Here is an 18,646-nt window from a genome sequence, read left to right on the forward strand (position 1 = left end):
AATAATCTTCACAATAGTAGGCACTATAATCCTGCCCACTTTACAGATGAGAACTTAGAGGAGAATAGTCATGCTGTAAGCTGCTGGGTCCTGTCATCATGTGAGATCCCCTGGAGGTCAGAGGAGAAGGACATGTGGTGAGGGGCTCAGCAATATGGAAGGACCAGGCCCAGGTAGGTAGATTTGGTATCTTTCTTTCTTTTTCTTTTTTTTTTTTTGAAATGGGATCTTACTGTCGCCCAGGCTAGAGTACAGTGGCATCATCATAGCTCACTACAACCTCAAGCTCTTGGGCTCAAGTGATTCTCCCACCTCAGCCTCCCAAGTAGTTAGGACTACAGGCACTTGCCACTACACCTGGCTAATTTTATTCTTTTTTGTAGTGACAGAGTCTAGCTATAATTGTCTCAAACTCCTGGGCTCAAGCGATCCTCCTGCCCTGGCCTCCCAAAGTGCTAGGATTACAGGCGTGAGCCACTGCACCCAGCAGATTTGGTGCTTGATTGTTCTCCACACACCCCAGTCTTCCACAAGGAACGAGGTCTTTCCAGATTAGAGCCATATTGTCTTAGGGTAACCCACCTACATGGGCTGCAGGAAATGAGAGGACTGTAGAGGTATAGAGGGTTGAATCCTGGGTTGGGGGTAGGGTAGGAGCCTGTGTCTTCAATTGAAGCAAAGTGTGGACAAGTTCCCACATAAACTTGCTGGGGAGAAACCTAGTTGGTAAAGCCTGGGTATCTGGGAAACCCAGAACAAAACTTTTTATACCCCTGGGTCTTTGCAAGTGCTGTTCCCTTTGCCAGCGTGTTTTTCCTTTTGATTTTCGCATACCTGGCTCTTTGTCATTCAGAACTCAAATGAGATGTTTTTCCTTTGAGAGATCTGCCTTGGCCACCCTCTCTAAGGCAATCACCTGTCATTGTCACATTATTATGTTTTGAGACTCCTACCCCAGAGTGACAGAGTGGCCTAGTCAGGTGCATCACCCTATTCCTGATCTGATTTTTCTCGTTTATTTATTCCCTGAGAGCAGAACCCCATTGACCTCACCTCTATGTCCCTGCTGCCTAGAATAGTCCTGACATACAGAAGGTGCCCAATGCTTTTTGAGAGACAGAGTGAAAAGAGCCCTTTGCCAAATCATTCTGGCTTTCCAGGCCAGGATCCATACACTCCCCTTCCCTGGAACCCCTGATTGGCACACAGTATCTGGCCTGAACAGGGAGAAGTGGCCTAGCCATCTTGGGCACCAGAATTCTCCTGGCATGAGGTCCTCTTGCCTTCCCAGGCCTGGCTGGGCTGCTTTCCCACCCTGGGGCAGGATTTCAAGAACCTCCTACCCCACAGGATAATATTCAAGAACATCCAGGAGGGGAGACCAGAGGTGGAGGGAGCAGTGGCGTGTGTGTGCGTGTGCATGTGTGTGTGCATGTGTGTGTGTGTGTGTGTGTGTGTGTGTGTGAGGGAGGGAGGAGGGTGAGGACAAGGGTTATAAGGGAGTGGGCAGGGCCTTTCTGGTTTCCAGCCAGGATGGTGGAGAAAGGATGGCTTTTCAGAGCTTCCCAGCACTGCTGTTGCTAGGAAAATGAGGCACCTGGAGGTTGTGGCTGTTTTTCCCCCCACGGTGGGAACGCATACTTTGGAACAGATGTACACGCACTCAGACACACACAGAGTAGAGCATAAAACTTGAGTTTATTTGGACGGTGTCCTTTCCATTTGGGGTGCACAGTGGGGAGCAGTGGGGTGGGGGCAGAGAGAGGTAGTGCATTTGGCTTCTATGGACATTGCTGATTGCTGACTCCTTGTGTGTGACCTTTGAGCCACCAGGATGACCAGCTGAATGGTGGAGATGGTGGTGAGGAGGCTGGCAGCCAGGCCCTTCTGGAGCCCTCAGACCAGTCCCAAATAGAGACCAGTGCTGTGTCCAGCTGGGCCTATTCCTCTCCAAGGATTAAGAAGCAGATGGCTGAGAACATTCAGACTAATAAAAGAAATAAAAGCTGAGGGTGGAGGAGGGGGGGTTCCAACTCAGGCAGTGGTGTGCAGATTCACACGTGTCATGCGTGGGCCAGGCCTGTGTGAGGAGCATGTGTGTGTCTGTGCACATTACATCCTCCACCAGCTGCTGGGAGCCCCCATCCTACCCTCATGCAGTGCTACTTGGTGGGCCTTTTCCTGACCTTTCTTCCTCCTTTTGGAAGAACTGGGCCTATTGATGGTACCAACAAAAGGGAAATGTCCCATAACAGTTCTCTAAAGATGCCCTTTCTTCTTGGTCCTTGCCTTACGTATGCAGGAGGTAGGCACCCACCTCAGTTCTGGGGCTGTAAAGGGAGGCACCCCAATAATGGGTGGGGGTTGTAGGGGGAGGTGGAGGGGCTCACTGGGTAGCTGGCTGGGAGTGGCTGCAGGGCACCTGTGCTATCTCAGCTTCTGCCAAGTCACTGCTGAACCCGGCTGGGCTATGCAGGAACTGCCTCAGCAAAGGGGAGGTGTGGAACCCGAGATGGGGGCCCGGGCCCCTGGGTGGATCTGCCTGCTCAGTGACTGTGGTGGAGGACATGAGGACTGTGTTCCCAAACTGGTCCACCTCCTCATACTGCTCGGTCACGGTTCTTGTGGCTCCATAGCACTGGGAGCCACCTGGCCCAGTCTGTAGCTCCAGAACACTCTTTTGCCACCCTGTGGGCAGGGGGCTGGCTGAAGCAGGGGCAGGCTCGGGCTGTCCACAGCACTGGGAGACCTCCTTCTTCCCAGCCTTGGTCTCCATGCCTTTCTGGTGGAGCAGGGCCTGGCTCATGTCCTGAGCCAGGTGTGTACTTTCCACTGAGACATTGGGGTTGGCCTTAGGGCTAGAAGCCTCTGGAAGCTTCCTTGTGGCTGACTGGATAGAGATGAATGTTGGGGAGGAGGGGGAATCTCTGCTGGAAGGCAAGATGCGAGGGAAGCCCAAGTCTTCTCCTGATGTCTCTGGGCTCCTGGTGGGAGGAGCAGTTGAGGCTGCTTGACCTCTGGCCTCTGTGAGATTTCTGGCCTCGGTTTGACTTGGGACCTCAGTGTGGCATCCAGCCTTGGCTTGGCTTTTGACTGTAGTTTGGTCTCTGGCCTCCTGGCCTGAGCAACTGGGCCTGGCACTACTGCTGACCGTGACACTGACCTTGTGGGCACTGTGGTCCTTTGGGGGTCCCTGGGAATGGCCTCTGGCATTAGCCTCAGGTTGCAGGCTAGACATGGAGCTGAGGGCCTTGTGCACAGCCTCTTCAATGTCCAGCAGCCTGGCCAGGGTCTGTTCCTTCAGCCGGGCAACCTCTGTGCTGACCCGAGTCAGCTCCCCAAAGGCCTGCTCCACTGAGGCCTCGGGCTTTTGGGGGGCAGCAGGAGCCTGAGGGGCAACCCCTCCCAGTTGGGGCACAGTCTCAAAGAGCCTCCGCAGGGCCCGCACATCCACACTGCTTGCAGCTTCCTTCTCCAGGGCTTGAACCTGGCTTAGGAGGCCCTGGAGCTCTTCCTGGCTTCCCTGTAGAACCTCAGGGCTCTCAGGGGGCCCCTGCTTGGAACTTTCCATGGGCTGCTCTCCTGGGGGGCTGGGCCCCCACTGTGGTGAGATGGGGTTGCCATTGAGAGCATGGGACGTGGGGGGCTCAGAGCTGTGGGCACTGCTGTCTGCAGCCTGACTGTTGATGGGCCTGAGGGCCACGGTGCTGAGGCCATGTTGGGGGCTGAGCTGGCTCTGTCCACTGGGGCATCCAGTCCGAGGCATGTGGCCCAGGTCTATAGTGGTGGGAACCTTGGCTGGCTGCGGAATGGCTGCATCCGTCTCACCTCGTTTATGTTCTCCTTGCCCCCTCTCCGAGGAAAAGCTGGGAGATAGAGCCGAGGGCTTGGGCAGCCTCTGAGGAGGGTGGATCTGGGTTAGGTGTGCAGGTTTGGGGGGCAGCTGGGGCTTCTTTCTTGGGGGCATGGTGGACTCCAGTTTTGCAGTCTTTGTCTGTGACCCCCCCGGGGTTCTCTGGCCAGCAGGACTGCTGTGGGAGTGAAGGGAGTTCTGCAGGGGCTCGGAGGCCTGCTGGATGAAGTCCTCATCGTGGCGGGCTCGGGCTGGGAAGTCAGGTCCTGTCACAGCAGCTGGGAGAGCAGGAGGGGGAGGAACAGAGGCATTATGGGAGTGCAGGCTGGCACCTGCAGGATGGGGCCCAGAGGCCAAAGTGTGGCGGGATAGATGGGCAGTCTTCAGAGTGGTCTCTGCAGCTTGGAGGCCCCCTGGACAGACTTCTGCCATCACCTTCCCTGGAGGCCCCCCGGCCCTCTGTGTATGGCCCCCAGGCTCCCCCCGCCCTGGCCCAATACTCTGACCTGGGCCTCCCTGGAGTGGGCTGGGAGCCTGGGCCGAGAGGGCGGTCTCCCTGCCCCTGGGCTGGGGTTTTTTTTCAGAAGGCTGGATACCCCCAGATGAATCAAAGGTCCTCACAGGGTGAGCAGTGTAGATGCCGTCCTGAATTGTTACCCACCCCCCAGGCAGCCCTCTGGGTAGTGCTTTTTCTTCCCCACTGACCTTTCTGGGGGCTGCTGGGATCTTGGGGTCACCTCCACCCACAGGCCTGGTGTTGCTCTGGGTAGCCCCAGTGGTCTTGGCCGGAACTCGGAGAAGACCATCCTGGATGGGCGTGGAAGTGGCTGCAGGGGCGGGGCTCTGCTTGTGCTTGTTCAGAACTTGCTGGTGCAGGTTTTGGGCCTCGGCTGTTGTCATCCGCAGACTCTGCATGGCGTCCAGGAGATCTGGGGCCCCAGGCACCAGAGGGGTAGCTGTGGCTCCTTTTGACTTTCCCAAGGCTGCCATCCCTTTCTGCCCAGTGTGGCTGTCTTCCTGCTTTTCTGCGTCCTGCAATTGGGCTGGGGCTGAAGCTTTCCCAGCCACAGAGGCTGCCTTTCCAATGGCCTGAGGAGGGAGGGAGGTGGCCCCTGGGCCTCTCAGATGCCCCATCCCCATGCTGGGGTCCAGTGGTGGAACATGGATGATGCTCTCAGTTGGGGGCAGCCTCTGGGCCCCCTCGCTGGCTGGCACTGGACTTGGGTCAGCTGGTGGCTCCCATCGCAGACTTTGCAGGCCACTCAGATCTCCCTTGTCTATGCAGCTGGCCAGCAGCTGCACACTGCTCCTCTCGGGAGCCCTGCTAGTTAGCCGGGGCTGTAAGGAGTAGGCGGTCAGTGCAACCAGGCCCTGCTCTGTCTCCTGCATCACCAGCCCTGTCCTTGCCACAGAGGCCCTGAGGCCACAAGCCAGCAGCTGCTGGAGCTCAGGATCCATGTCTTCAATACCCCCACTGCTACCCGGCGCTGGCAGCCTCAGCTGCTTGAGCTGGAGCTGGCCGGTTGGGTCCTCCTGCACCAGCAGCCCCTGCTGGTCCACGTCTGGCCGGTGCAGCACTTGGCGGACAATCCTGGGAAGTTCTCCAGACACCAGCTCCTCCTTCCGTACGTAGGGGCACCCTTGCCCTGCATCTGGGAGCACGTACTTGGCCAGGCAGAGCTCTCCCGGCCCTCGGGCCTCCATGAGGATGCCTCCGTGGTGCAGGATGCCAGGTGTGGTGTGCAGAGTCCGCAGCGTCTCCTCAGCCGCCGTCTCCTGCCTCTGTGTCGCCCTGTTGCCTGAGGAGCTCACAGGCTGCTCTTCCTGGAGGTTACCACCTCGGATGCTCTCAGCTGCCAGGGAGCCCATGGGGCAGTTCTCAAAGAGCCAGGTGAACTTGTGCACAGAACCTGCAGGGATGGGCCCAGGGCTTACTCGGGACCCCTGCTCTTCTCTCTTGCCTGCTTCCAGGGCCTGGAAAACCTCTTTCTGACGAGACACCTGCCCTGAAGGGATCTCCACCCGGCTGCAGTACCGCACAGGCCCTCTTCCGCAGGGCTGGCCTGAGGCCTGAAGAGGCTCGATCTCAAAGACGTGTCTGTCTGTCTGTCTTTCCCCAGCCTGGACCTGGCTAACCTGCAGGTGCTGCTCCCTGGAGCCCTCTGGTCTGTCCAGGGGTTGAGGCTTGAACATCCAGGTGCAGGACTGTGCCTCGGCCGTGGTTGTGGAATCTGTGAACCCTGACGCCTGCTTTTCAGCCAACTCACTCATTGGGCATGTCTCGAACAACCACCGGATAGTCTGCACATCACCCTTTGGGGGCGCCTCAGGCTGGGGGCCTCCCTGACTCTTCCTCTCTTCTTCCTGTCGTTCCTGTTGCTCCCGCTGGTGGATCACCTCCAGGGGCTGAGTCTCAAAGAGCCACCGAGCAGTGCCAACATCCCCTGCCACCACTTCCTGCCGGGTGATGCCCCGCACCACATCTATGGTACTGGGGCTTCGGCCCAGTCGGTCTAGGGGTTGTGTCTCAAACATCCACCTGTAACCCTTCACATCACCTCCGACTACCTGCTCTCTGCTAACAGAGGTCAGAGCATGGAGGTGGCCCTTGCTGTCCTGCATAGCATACACTGGAGACCCTATGTTCTGGGAATGCCCAGCACGATCAGTTCCTTCTCCTCTGTTCACACTCCCATGGGCCGAGGGCTCACCCTGCCCGATGCTGTCCAAGGGAAGGGTCTCAAAAAGATTCTTGAAAGTCTTCACGTCTCCCTTCAGTCCATCCCTCTGGGGGGCGCTCTGAGAGAGGGGCAGTGCTGAGGAGCTGCCACTAGATAGACACTCGCGTGTGAGCTCCTCACCCTCCTGGGGATCCACGCGCTGCAGGTGACCCACTTGGACCTTGTCTCTGAGAGCATCCAAGGGCTTTGTCTCAAATAGCCACAGGGTAGAGCGGACATCACCAGGGACCACTTCCTCCTTGGGTGGGACCTCTGTTCCAACCTCCTCTTCCCCTTTTAGAGTGTCCAGTGCTCTGGTCTCAAACAGATGCCGCTGCTGCTGGACATCTGGACCAGGTGGGATAAGGTCTGGGGATGGCTGGAAGTCCTTCTCATCCACCACGATCTCCCTGATGGCATCCAGGGGCTGTGTCTCAAAGATCCAGCGAGTTGCGCTGACATCGGGCCGGTCCCCCTCCTCCAGGGAGATCCCCCGGATCACCCGAACCTGGCTTGGGTCCTGATTGATGGCATCCAGAGGTCGGGTCTCAAAGAGCCAGCGGCCAGATCTTACTGCGTTGCTTTGGATCTCCTCCCGGCAGGCAGCCTTGACCTCATGGATGGCACCCTGTGCATCCTGGATGGCACACAGTGGCTCTGTTTGGAACAGCTTCACTGTCTTCTTCACATCACCTTTCAGCTCCTGGATCTCTGAGCGCAGCTCCAAGGGGCTCTGCTCCTGGATGGAGGGGCGGGAGCCCAGGCGGTCCAGTGGCCGCGTCTCAAAGAGCATCCTGGTGCCCTGCACATCCCCGCTGGCAGCTGGCTCCCTCACAGTAGCCTCCAGTGCCTTGGCCTGCCCTGTCAACTCATCCAGTGGCTTTGTCTCAAACAGCCAGCGGGCTGCCCGAACATCCCCTCCGCATGGCTGGGGCCCGGCTGGCTCCCGGTCTACGCTGTTGGCAAAGGAGCCTTCCTCAAACTTGCGGGAGGTGCCCTGGACGTCACCACCTGGCACTGGCTCCTTGGCAGCTGGCTTCTCATGATCTCCAATGGCGTCCAGTCGCCAGTTCTCAAAGATCCAGCGCATACACTGGACATCACCCTCGGTGGGCTCCTCAGATCCCAGGACCTCAGCCAGATCCTCAGCCACGGCCTCAGCTAGATTCTTGCGGAGCTCAGGGTGGATGTGCCTGTAGAGGCGGCGGAGCTCACTGGCTTGCCGCTGCTGGTGGAACTTGGAGAAGGACTCCTTGGGTGGCGGCAATGGCAGATCTTCCAGGGCTGGGGGTGGAGGGAGGGGCAGGTCCTCTGCAGTCGCCATCCTGATGGTTGGTGTGGGAGCCACCTGTGTCTGGGCGTCAGCCAGCCTTCTGAGGAGAAGGGGAAGAGATGAGTATGGAGTTGGGGGCCAAGGTGGGGTGGGGACTGGCTGCTAGGAGAGATGGCAGGGAACAGGACCTAAGGGCAGGATAGCTCTGGATAGCTGTGCTCAGAGACTCCCCCCCAAACACCACCAGGTAGGTCTGCCCAGGGCCTCACTTAACCACCTGCATGGGTGGCAATGAGTCTTGAACTTAGGACATGTGGAGCCATCCATCGCAGTGGGTCCCTGGCTCCCCAGCATCACCTGGGTGGCTAGGGAGCAAGCTGCACACTGCTGGTCATGAGGCTCTTTCCTCCAGCTCCACAAGGGATTGCCCAAACCTCAGTGGGTAAACTGGACTTGTCCCATCCTCACCTTCCTTCCTTTGTTAAAATCAGTTTTTCCCTGGTAGACTCCCAGGGGAGGCGACCTGGGGCAATCATGACTTACAGAGTCCCAGCCAGGGAGAGATGGAGCCCTAAGCTGGTGACTGTGATCTCCCTCGAGGTGAGATCCCTTTGCAGGACAGCAGAGGGCATGCTTGCCACTTTGACCCAGAGCCCTGCCCTGACTTCACCTCCTGGCTCTCAAAGCACTGCAGCCTTTCCCAGGCCTGGGGGCTCTGCAGGGGCCAGCAGCCCCCGCCAAACAGAAGCAGTCGGGACTCAGGAAAGGAGACTGCTCACCTGCTATCTCGTGGTTAGGCAGAGCCAAATTCTGAATCCCAGGCCAGGGTTTTTTCTGTGCTATACTCCAAGACTCAGAAGGTCTGAGCTGGGGGGATTTTAAAGGTCTTTCGGCCCAATGCTTTATAATTAAAGATGAGGAAACTGAGGCCCAGAGTTGGATCTTGGTGAATGAGTGGCAGGCAGTGCTAGCTTGGGGGTCCCTAGATCCCATTTAGGGCCTGGCCCCCAAGAAATAAGAGGATTGGGGTGGAAAGCTTTCTTATTGACCTTGGTGCCGCTCTATTCCCCAGCAGGTACCCCTTGGAGGATGTGAGGGTGACACAGAGGGGAGGGCAGTGGGACCAGGGTCCTTTCTGCAGAGATAGCCTTCCCCTTGTTCATGGAGACCTGTCTCCAATCCTGCATGAGCGAGCACAGCTCTGGCTGCGGGCCTCGGGCTGAGACCTACCATGAAGGCCTCATAGCCACCCACACCCAGCCCCTCAAGCCCATCTCTGGTTTCTGTCCAATGTATGTCTTATCTGTCTTGTGACAGGTAGCTAACAGTCCCCGAAGGCCAGTAGAGAAAGAATGAGAAACATGTCCCCCCTCCCGCTGCCCCGACCCAGTGCTCTGAGCTATACTCAGTGCTAAAAATAGCCAAGATCCTGGCCTCACGACAGCAGCTTTGTGCTTCCAGGGAGGCTCAAGCTGGCAAGTGGGGACCCTCAGTGCCCTTAGCCCACCTTCTCTCCTTTGCTACCCTGGGCTCCCTGATCCTGCCTCCTGCACTGGTGTCGGGCCCCTGGCCTGCAGGCCAACTGGGTACTAGAGCCTGGACGCCTCTCCTGGCCGAGGGGCCCGTGGGTGGGTGGATGTAGGGACATTGGCCACAGTTGGGGTCAGGACTTCCTCTTTATGGCCACCTCAGAAGGAAGAGAGGGGACTGAGACTTGCTTACCCCACCCTCACGCTGGCATGTCCACCAAAGACATCAGAGCCCCTGAGGAGTGTGAGCTCTGAAACCTGCAGCCAGAGTCTCATCAAATGCTCTGGGTGATTTCCTTTCGTCTTTGAGCTCTAATGAGGATCCCCTGCCAAAGGCAAACCATGTCTGTCCCCACCTCCATTCCATCCTGTCACCACCAGGGTGGCCTGAGCAGATGGCATGGGCAGGCCACCAACTTCAGCCCACCCCCACCTTCAGGAATTTCCAGAATCCCTGCAAGGGTCACAGACTCTTATTATCACAGAATCCAGGCATATCAGATCTAAAGACCCTCAGAGGTCACTGATTCTAATCCCTTTATTGTTCAGATGGGGAAACTGAGGCCCAAAGAGGGGAAAGGAACTGCCTAAGGAGGCTCAGTAAGGCTGCAGCAAAGCCTGAAGCACGTTTCCTGACTCCTGGCCTTCCCATGGCCATCCTTGCCTGGCCTGAGACTCCTGGGGAAAGGCAGGGTAGGGACAGAATTCAGGACTGGGACCAGACTTGGGGTGAGGTGAGCCCCAAGAACCGTCCCAGAGCTTGGCCTCCTAGAGCTGGGCCAGCCTCTCAGGATGACCCCACTGCTGGCCTCAGGTCACCTCCTCCTTGGCCTAGCTGGCTTGATAGGTCTTTGTATCTGGGCAAACTCAGATCTGGTCTCCCTGCCCTGATCCCTCCATATCTGCCCTGGGGCTTTCCCACTGGGCAAGACGAGGGACTGGGGCAGAGCCTGCATCCCACCCCAAATTCTAGGCCATGACGTGGGTGCTGGGCTCAGGCCAGCCCTGGGAGGTATCCCTGGGGCCAGATATGCCAAGACTGTTGCCCACGACAGCTGGGCCTACTAGCAGCACACACGTGGGCTTGCTTACGGTCCGCTGCCCCCCATGCCCTCCCACCTCTCTTCTGTCCCTCTGTCTTCCAGACACCCGGGAGGAAGCCCTGAAGCCTGAGGAGCTCCATACCTGTATTTTAAAAATCACAGCTCCAGACCACCTCCTGAATGCCTTTCTGGATTACGCCAGGCTGGCAAGAACCTGTCCCTACCGCCGGCCTCAGGCCTGTGGCAGCCACTTAGAGGCTCCCATGGGGCTCACACTAACTCTCTTTGCCTTTGTCGTGAATTCTTGTATGAGAGACTCTTCCACTCAGCTACACCCATGCATGCCCCTCAGTCTCCTTCCGCCACCCAGAGCCACCCCTGTCACGCCCATTCCAGAGCACACTGACGGGATCCCAGCCTTGAGAGCCGGCCCTGCCGTGGAAGGACAGAGGGGCAGGTTACTCACCGAGGGTCCCTCCTGGCTGATGGGGCACTTGGGGTCTATAGTGGGTGTAGCTTAAGAGTTTGTCGTCCCTCTCAAGTCCCTTGTCTGGGGTTGGCTCTGTTCCGCTTGCTCCAGCAGACACCTTCTTGCTGCTCTGGCTCCCGGTCTCTGTCCCCTGCCAGCCCCAGCAGCTGCCTTTATCTCGCTGGTGAGGGGGTGGGCCGTGGTGGGGGCGGGCGGCAGAGGCTATGTTCAGAGTATTAAGTGGTTCGGTTATTTTTAGGGCTTGTGGAAGTCACTCTTCCATCCTGGGGAATCAGTTACATGTTCTTTGGGCTGGGGAGGGGAAAATGGGGGAGGAAGCTTCATTCATCCAAAGTCAATCTGAGGATTGGGGTCAGTGACTCAGCCGTGGGGTGGGGTGGGGGTGTCCCAGACTATTTTGAAGGAGTGAATAAGAAGGGGCATCTGACACCTGGACAGCCCTGCCCGCTAATCCTGTGGCCCCCATCTCTCTTCTGCAGACTGGCCTCTGAGTCTTCCTGACGTGGACCCACCAGGCCTGGAGACCAGAGGCCCCCTGAGGACAGGGCAAGCCCTTCCTCTTCTGTTCCAGCCTGGGCTCCTCTGAGAGTGAGCACCAGCTCTTCTTCTCTCCCTTCCCTTCTGCACTAGAGATTTCCCTCTTTCTCATCCATTCCTCCTCCGGCCCCCCGGCACCGGTCAGCACAGCCCCGAATGGAGCCGGATTTGGGGAAAAGACATCGGAATGACCAGGCCCCAGCTCTTCACTAGGTCCCCAATTTATCGCATTCCATGGAATGGTTCTGTGGTTTTCATAGCGGATTATCTGGGTCCTTGTTTGCTTTTGGACTCTTCCCTGTGACTCAGGGCCCAGACTTTCTGGGAATGGAGAGGAGGGGAAGGGCGGCACGCAGGGAGCTGACTGCGGGGTTATTTCTGACCCTGGAGTCATCGGCTTCACAGTCACAGACGGAGTTGGGGGGGGTGTCACACCTGCTTCCTCCGTTGCTGCCCAGAGCCCTAGCATTCAAAGCAGTGTGGCGAGGGACTTCAGGGGACCATCTACACCAAACCCCACAGAGGTATTTTGTCCCAGGTGGGAGGCCTGGCCTGCACTCCATGTCTGTGGGTTTGCAGATGTATTCTGTTACCTGGCCCACAGGCTCCTCCTTCTGATGGCCCCAATGCCCTCGGTGCCAAGGGGCGATGCCAGACATTGCTCATATTTTCCATGGAGTCATCGTCAGTCCTGCAGTGTCAGCTGGCATGGTGACGACATCTGGGAACCCCTTCTCCCTGGCCTCCCTCCCTCTTTTCTCTTCTTCTGGCCCTCCCTAGGAAGGGCAGGGAGACTAATGTACCAGCCTTTTAGGCCAGGGAAGGAGCAGCTTTAGGTCTCTCAGGGTCTCCCAGGCGGAGTTTTCTCCCTGTGGATACTGAAAGTGCCTACTTTCTAGGGTGGTTTTGAGAATTGAATGAATTAATGTATGAAAAGGGTTCATGAGGGTGCTCAGAACATAGCATATACTAGAGAAGTGCCTGCTATTATACTGTATATACAAGAAAAGAAAAGCACCTAGGTGGAACTCACTTTTGTATTCACCTCAAATGTGACAACATTTGAGGGAGAAATTACTCAGGTCTCAATATTAAGAAAGATGCTCTTCCTGAGCATCTGGTTAGTTTTTATCTAATATAGCTATGCTGTCCAATACAGTTGCCACTAGCCAAATGGGTTTATTTAAATTTACATACATTAAAATGAAATAAAATGAAAAATTCACTTCCTTTGCTAGTCACATTTTAAATGCCCTGTAGAGACATGTGACTAACAACTATTATATTGGATAGCACAGAACATTTTCATCATTGCAGAAAGTTCTACTGGATGATGTGATAACGGACACTAAAAATTTCATAACGTGTTGTTTCCCTCTTTTCCTTGGATACTAGGAAGCTCAGAGCTAAATTTTTAGTCTTCTTCTAGCAAGTAGACATTATGGCCTGAGTCCTGAGTAATGAGGGTGATAAATTGTTTCAGTTGTCTGTCTCTGAGGAATTTCCCAAGACAAAGGACTTTCAGTTTTAAAACTGGGAAAGTTCTAATAAAAACAGAAGAATTTGGTCACTTTGTGTGTAATGATCTAACAGTTATCACATCATCATGGTATCAATTGTGAGGCTGTTAAGGCAGTAAACTGAGCATTATTTATCAAAGTTTCTTTGGTAGTGTTAAAAAGGTAAACTAAGGCACAATCAAATTTTTAAAGAATGTATTTGTTCAAACAACGATTCATGAATCAGGCAGCTCCAAACCAGAAGTGGTTTGGGAGCTCTACTGAGGGAACACAAGGAGGAAGTTTTTAAGGATGGACACAGAAGTTAGGTAAAGAAAATATTGGATTGGTTACAGTTATCCAGTTGCCTTATTTGTTCTATCCCATTGGAAAGCCTCTAGTTATATAATTATTTTTGTTGTCTGCTTCTGATTAGTTGAGTTTAAGTTCTGTTTTTCTTTAATATAGACATTTACAAGAAATACCTTATGTTAAGTTTCATTCATGTCGTAAATCAAGGAAGGTTAAGGTCACTTATGAGGCCTAACTGGCTTTGTCTGCTCAGAGATTCCTCAGGCCTGGCCTCTGTTTTAATTCACTTTAATAGTGGAGATACTGAGTATCTATTTTTTTTTTTAAAGCTCCCTCAAATCATTCCGGGAATGAGGCCGGGAATAAGTAAATACACTGAGGTTGAACGGCTGATCTATGTCAGAAGGCAGAGAGGCATGTGGGGAAGGGGTGTAGGGGAAGGGTGGCTGTTTTCTAGATGTTACAGCCCTCCTCTGGAGGCCACTGCTTCCCAGTATCCAGGGCATCTTCCCTGTCAGTCCGTCCCTCCAAGTAGGACTCTATCAAAGTTGAGATTGGTCAGAAATTCATGCACAATCTCCGTCCTCTCAAAGAAGGAGCTCAGAATGAGCTGGCAGCTGATTCACCTTAAGTTTCAGAAAAGACAGGATTCAGGAATGACTAGGAGCCAGACTGCCTGAGTTTGAATCCTACCTGTGACACTAGCTGTGTGACCTTGCCAAGTTTCGTAACCCCTCTGTTCCTCATGTATAAAATGGTGATAATAATTGCATGTAACTCAAAGAGTTACTGTGAGGAATATATATGTGTCTGTGTGTGTGCGTGCGTGTGTGTGTGTGTGTATACATATATTTTTACTATGGCATTTAGAACAGTGCCAGACATGCAGGAAGCTTAGTAAATGAGTAAACTCAGTAAGGTTTTCCCTGGACCCCGACTCCCCAGCCCTTCCAGGTACCAGATCTCATTGTGTCCTCTTGGTCCAAAGGCAAATGCCCTTCAAGGCACTGGCTGGCAGCCCCAGCTTCCCTCTGACTGGGAAGTAGACGCTGGTGCCAGGGGGACAGCTTGGGCAGGCCAGGCTGGGGCTGTTCCAGGCCTGCAGGGGACAGGTCTGCTCAGCCTATTGATACCAGAGAGGAATCATCTGAAGCCAGAGAAGGGATTTTCTGCTCTGCGATCAGCTCAAAGGTGGGCAGATTTGAGGGAAGAGCCTCCGCCTGCCTGCCATGGGAATACCGCGGCTACTGTGTAAGAAGCCACAGAGCGTGGTTTTTGAGAAAGTGGGATCTGGTGTCAGATGACCTGGGATCAAATTGCCAGTCTGTCTCTGACTGTTTATGTGACCTCTGAGAGTCTTTCAGCTCTCGGTACCTTGATGTCTGAGTCTGGGATCCTCCAAGAGCAAAATCTGAGACAAGCGTTTGAGTACAAGTGATTTAACTGGGAGAGGATCCCAGGAACGCAGTGAGGGAGTGAAGTGAGTAAGGGAAGAGAGGAAAGCATTACCCCTGTAACAACTGGGGCTTAATCTCCTAATTTCCTTTCCAGGTAGATCATCGTCAGTGTATAGAAATGCAACTGATTTTTGTATGTTGATTTTGTATCCTGCAACATGACCAAAATTTTTAATTAACTCTAACAGCTTTTTTTTTAATGCCGTCTTTAGGGTTTTCTCTGTAGAAGAATTTGCAAGAGGCTGGGCGCGGTGGCTCACGCCTATAATCCTAGCACTCTGGGAGGCCGAGGCGGGGCGGATTGTTTGAGCTCAGGAGTTCAAGACCAGCCTGAGCAAGAGCGAGACCCCTGTCTCTACTAAAAAAAAAAATAGAAAGAAATTATCTGGACAACTGAAAATATATAGAAAAAATTAGCCGAGCATGGTGGCGCATGCCTGTAGTCCCAGCTATTTGGGAGGCTGAGGCAGTAGGATTGCTTGAGCCCAGGAGTTTGAGGTTGCTGTGAGCTAGGCTAACGCCATGGCACTCACTCTAGCCAGGGCAACAGAGTGAGACTCTGTCTCAAAAAAAAAAAAAAAGAATTTGCAAACGGGGACAATTTTCCTTTTCCGATTCAGGTGCCTTTTATTTCTTTTTCTTGCCTAATTGCTCTGGCTAGGACTTCCAGTACTATGTCTGTTCAGCCTAGAAGTGGCAAGAGTGGGCATCCTTGCCTTGTTACTGATATTAGAGGAAAAGTTTTCAGTTTTTCACCACTGAGTATGATGTTAACTGTGGGCTTTTCATATATGGCTATTATTCTGTTGATGTACTTTCCTTCTATTTCTAGCTTATTGAGAATTTTTATCATGAAAGGGTGTTAAATTTCATCAAATGCCTTTTTTAATCTATTGAGATGGTCATGTGATTTTGTCCTTTATTATGTTAATGTGTTGTATGACATTAATTAATTTTTGTATGCTGAACCATCCTTGCATCCCAGGGATGAATCCCACTTAGTCATAAAACTGGGCTTAATCTCACTGGAGACCCTCTGAGAGATGGGGTGGCACATGCCTCACCTGGTCTGAGGAAGGTAGGTGCTATGGTTTGACTAGCTGTCCTCTCCAAAACTCATGTTGAAAGTTAATCCCCAATATGGCAGTATTGAGGGGCGGTTGGGTCATGAGAGCTCTGCCCTCACGAAGAGATTAATTCATTTATAGAGTAATAGATTAATGGGTCAGTGGGTTAATGAGTTGTCGTGGGAGTGGGACTCGTGGCTTTATAAGAAGAGGAAGAGAGACCTGAGCTTGCACGCTAAGTCTCTTTGCCCTGTGATGTCCCGAGCCACCTGGACTCTGCAGAGAGTCCCCACCAGCAAGAAGGCCCTCACCAGATGTGGCCCCTTGACCTTGGACTTCTCAGCCTTCATAACTGTAAGAAATAAATTCCTTTCCTTTCCTTTCTAAATTATCCAGTTTCAGGTATTTTGTTATAAGCAACAGAAAATGGACTAAGACCAGTGGGATATTTATCCACCGCCCTCACCCCCCATTGGTTGAGTGTTGTTCCTGGAAGTGCCAATTCCTTCGTACTTCCTGCCTGCCCCTCAGGCAGAGAGATGCGAGTGTTTTGGTAGGAGTGTGTACAGGATGTCCACTGAAGCTCCAGGTGACCCTAAGCAGGGTTCGGGCACGTGAGGTGGGGCACAGGAAGCATATGCTACATTAGGTTCCCCCATCTGTAAGAAGAGGGGAATGATAATGAGCCTACATCATGAGGTTGCCTTGAATATTTAGACCAGTGCTATTGGGTAGAAAAATAATGCAATCCATCTAAATAAAGCAAGCCAAAGAATGCTAATGAGAACCATATAAATCATTTAAAATTTTCTAGTAGCCACGTTAGAGAAAGTAAAAAGAAAAAGGTAAAATGAATTTTAATATGATTTTATTTGACCCATATGTCCAAAATATTATCATTTGTACATGAATCAATACAAAATTATTAATGAGATATTTTGAATTAAGTCTTCAACATTCAGTGTATATTTTATATTTACAGTATTAATACATCTCAATTTAGATACTAAATAGTCATCATAAATACTTGATACATAGTTAATAAAATTTACAGTTGAAAAAGTAGATTTCAAGTTGGTCAAACACACAAGCTTTTTAATAACTGAATTGAGTGTCGCTTTTTAAATTTGAATGAATTAAATTAAATAAAACCAAAAAAGCAGTTTGTGCATTTTGCATTTTGTCATAAGTGTCACATTTGAAGTGCTCAGTAGCCATATGTGGCTAGTGGCAGCTTTATTGGACAGCTCAGATTTAGAGGGTTAATCCAAGTGAGGTGTTTAGGATAAGCAGTTGGCTCTTGTGAGCTGTGGCTGAGACTCTGCTCACTGAGAGAGGCAGAAAGGTGCAGGGGCAAAGTCTGGCCTGGGGGTCGGGGTCCTTGGTCCTAGGTCCAGCTCTGCTTGACTACTCCCCTTTCTATGCTTCCTTCCCCCATCTCTGAGATGTTTAAGATAACATTCAGTGGTATTTAAAGGCTTTTCCAGGCCTAAAATCTCACTGACAGGGAGAGACTGAGTCCAAATTCCCATTTTCAAACAGAAAAAACTAAGACTCAGCAAAGGAAAGCAATTTAGCCATGGTCAACAGCCAAAGGGAAAGGAAAGGTGCTAACATTTAAATTACTTTTCTTTGCTTCGAACACCTTTCCCAGATCTGCCAATGTCAAATCCCCACTCTCCTTTAATTAATACGTAGCCCCAGTGCTCTGAGCTCCTACTACATGTGTTTGATCTTATCCTCACAGAATCCCCATGAGAAAGACATTTGTGTGCCCATTTTACAGGTAAGGAAACAAAGGCTCAGAGAAGTTAGGTTGACATGTTAAAGTGACATAGTAAGAGAGAGATATAGCAAAGACTAGAAGTCAGGTTTCCTGACCCCTAGATCAGGGTGGCAGGTACACTTCTAGCCCCGGGCGTACCTTGTGAGGAGGGATTGATGGGGGACGAGCCAGACCTGAGTCTCTCCAAGGACATGGCCATCATCACGATGTCCCAACTCTGCCTGGGTGGGGGCTGCAGAAAGTTGGGAGATGGCTGTCCCCTAGTCCTTGGGCTTGGAGAACTGTGATCGGCCTGCAGCACAAGTCTGGGGGCCCAGAGTACTGTGTCTAGGAAGGTGTGGAGCTGGCAGCCCTGATCATTTCACCTGCGTTGGGGGCCCTGCCCTTTGACCTTGTTAGCATCCACTGCTCCTCCATCCATCCCCAACACTTACTGATGTCCCACTGGGAGCCAGGCCCTGTGCTGGACGATTCCCAGGACACACCAGCTTGTCAGCTGTGCACCCCTCCTCCTCCCCAGAGGCTCACACTCCAGTGGGAAACCGACCTGGCAGGGACAGAGGTACCAGCTTGGTGTTAGGGGGGCCCAAGTGAGGAAGACATAAATCCAACTGGTGGCATCCAGGGTGGTTTTATGCAAGAGGCAGCCTGTGAACTGAGTCCCCCAAATAAGATACTTGGTAGATGGATATGGTACATATTGTGGACTGAATTGTGTCCCCCCCCCCAACTCATATAGTGAAGGCCCAGTACCTTAGAATGTGACTATACTTGGAGATGGGGCCTTTCATGAGGTAATTAAGGTTAAATGAGGTCATAAGAGGCCAGGCGTGGTGGCTCACACCTGTAATCCTAGCACTCTGGGAGGCCAAGGTGGGAGGGTCGCTCAAGGACAGGAGTTCGAGACCAGCCTGAGCAAGAGCAAGAGTGAGACCCTGTCTCTACTAAAAATAGAAAGAAATTATCTGGACAACTAAAAATATATAGAAAAAATTAGCCGGGCATGGCGGTGCATGCCTGTAGTCCCAGCTACTAGGGAGGCTGAGGCAGAAGGATCGCTTGAGCCCAGGAGTTTGAGGT

At 53.0% G+C, this 18,646-nt stretch overlaps 1 protein-coding gene across 2 annotated transcripts; it reads right to left on the minus strand.

The window, feature by feature from the left end:
• Positions 1 to 1,674: 1,674 nt before the first annotated feature.
• On the minus strand, positions 1,675 to 11,036 carry XIRP1 (xin actin binding repeat containing 1). Of its 2 annotated transcripts, XM_012648719.1 has the most exons (3): positions 10,885 to 11,036; positions 4,559 to 8,008; positions 1,675 to 4,131 (listed from the first exon to the last, which is right to left on the minus strand). In XM_012648719.1, exons 2-3 carry the CDS (start codon positions 7,895 to 7,897, stop codon positions 4,123 to 4,125), a joined length of 3,348 nt encoding a protein of 1,115 aa, XP_012504173.1. In that variant the 5' UTR covers positions 7,898 to 8,008; positions 10,885 to 11,036; the 3' UTR covers positions 1,675 to 4,122. The 2 variants fall into 2 exon arrangements, with proteins under 2 accessions (XP_012504173.1, XP_012504096.1); XM_012648642.1 differs by having other exon boundaries at positions 1,680 to 8,008; positions 10,885 to 11,034.
• Positions 11,037 to 18,646: the final 7,610 nt, after the last annotated feature.

The sequence above is a fragment of the Propithecus coquereli genome, unplaced genomic scaffold (assembly GCF_000956105.1).
Source record: "Propithecus coquereli isolate 6110/MARCELLA unplaced genomic scaffold, Pcoq_1.0 Scaffold1, whole genome shotgun sequence".
Classification (NCBI taxonomy): Eukaryota; Metazoa; Chordata; class Mammalia; order Primates; family Indriidae; genus Propithecus; species Propithecus coquereli.

What these genes read in the sequence shown, in the direction of transcription:
- XIRP1 (XM_012648642.1), bottom strand. Translation starts at nt 7,897, where the DNA reads ATGGCGACTGCAGAGGACCTGCCCCTCCCTCCACCCCCAGCCCTGGAA.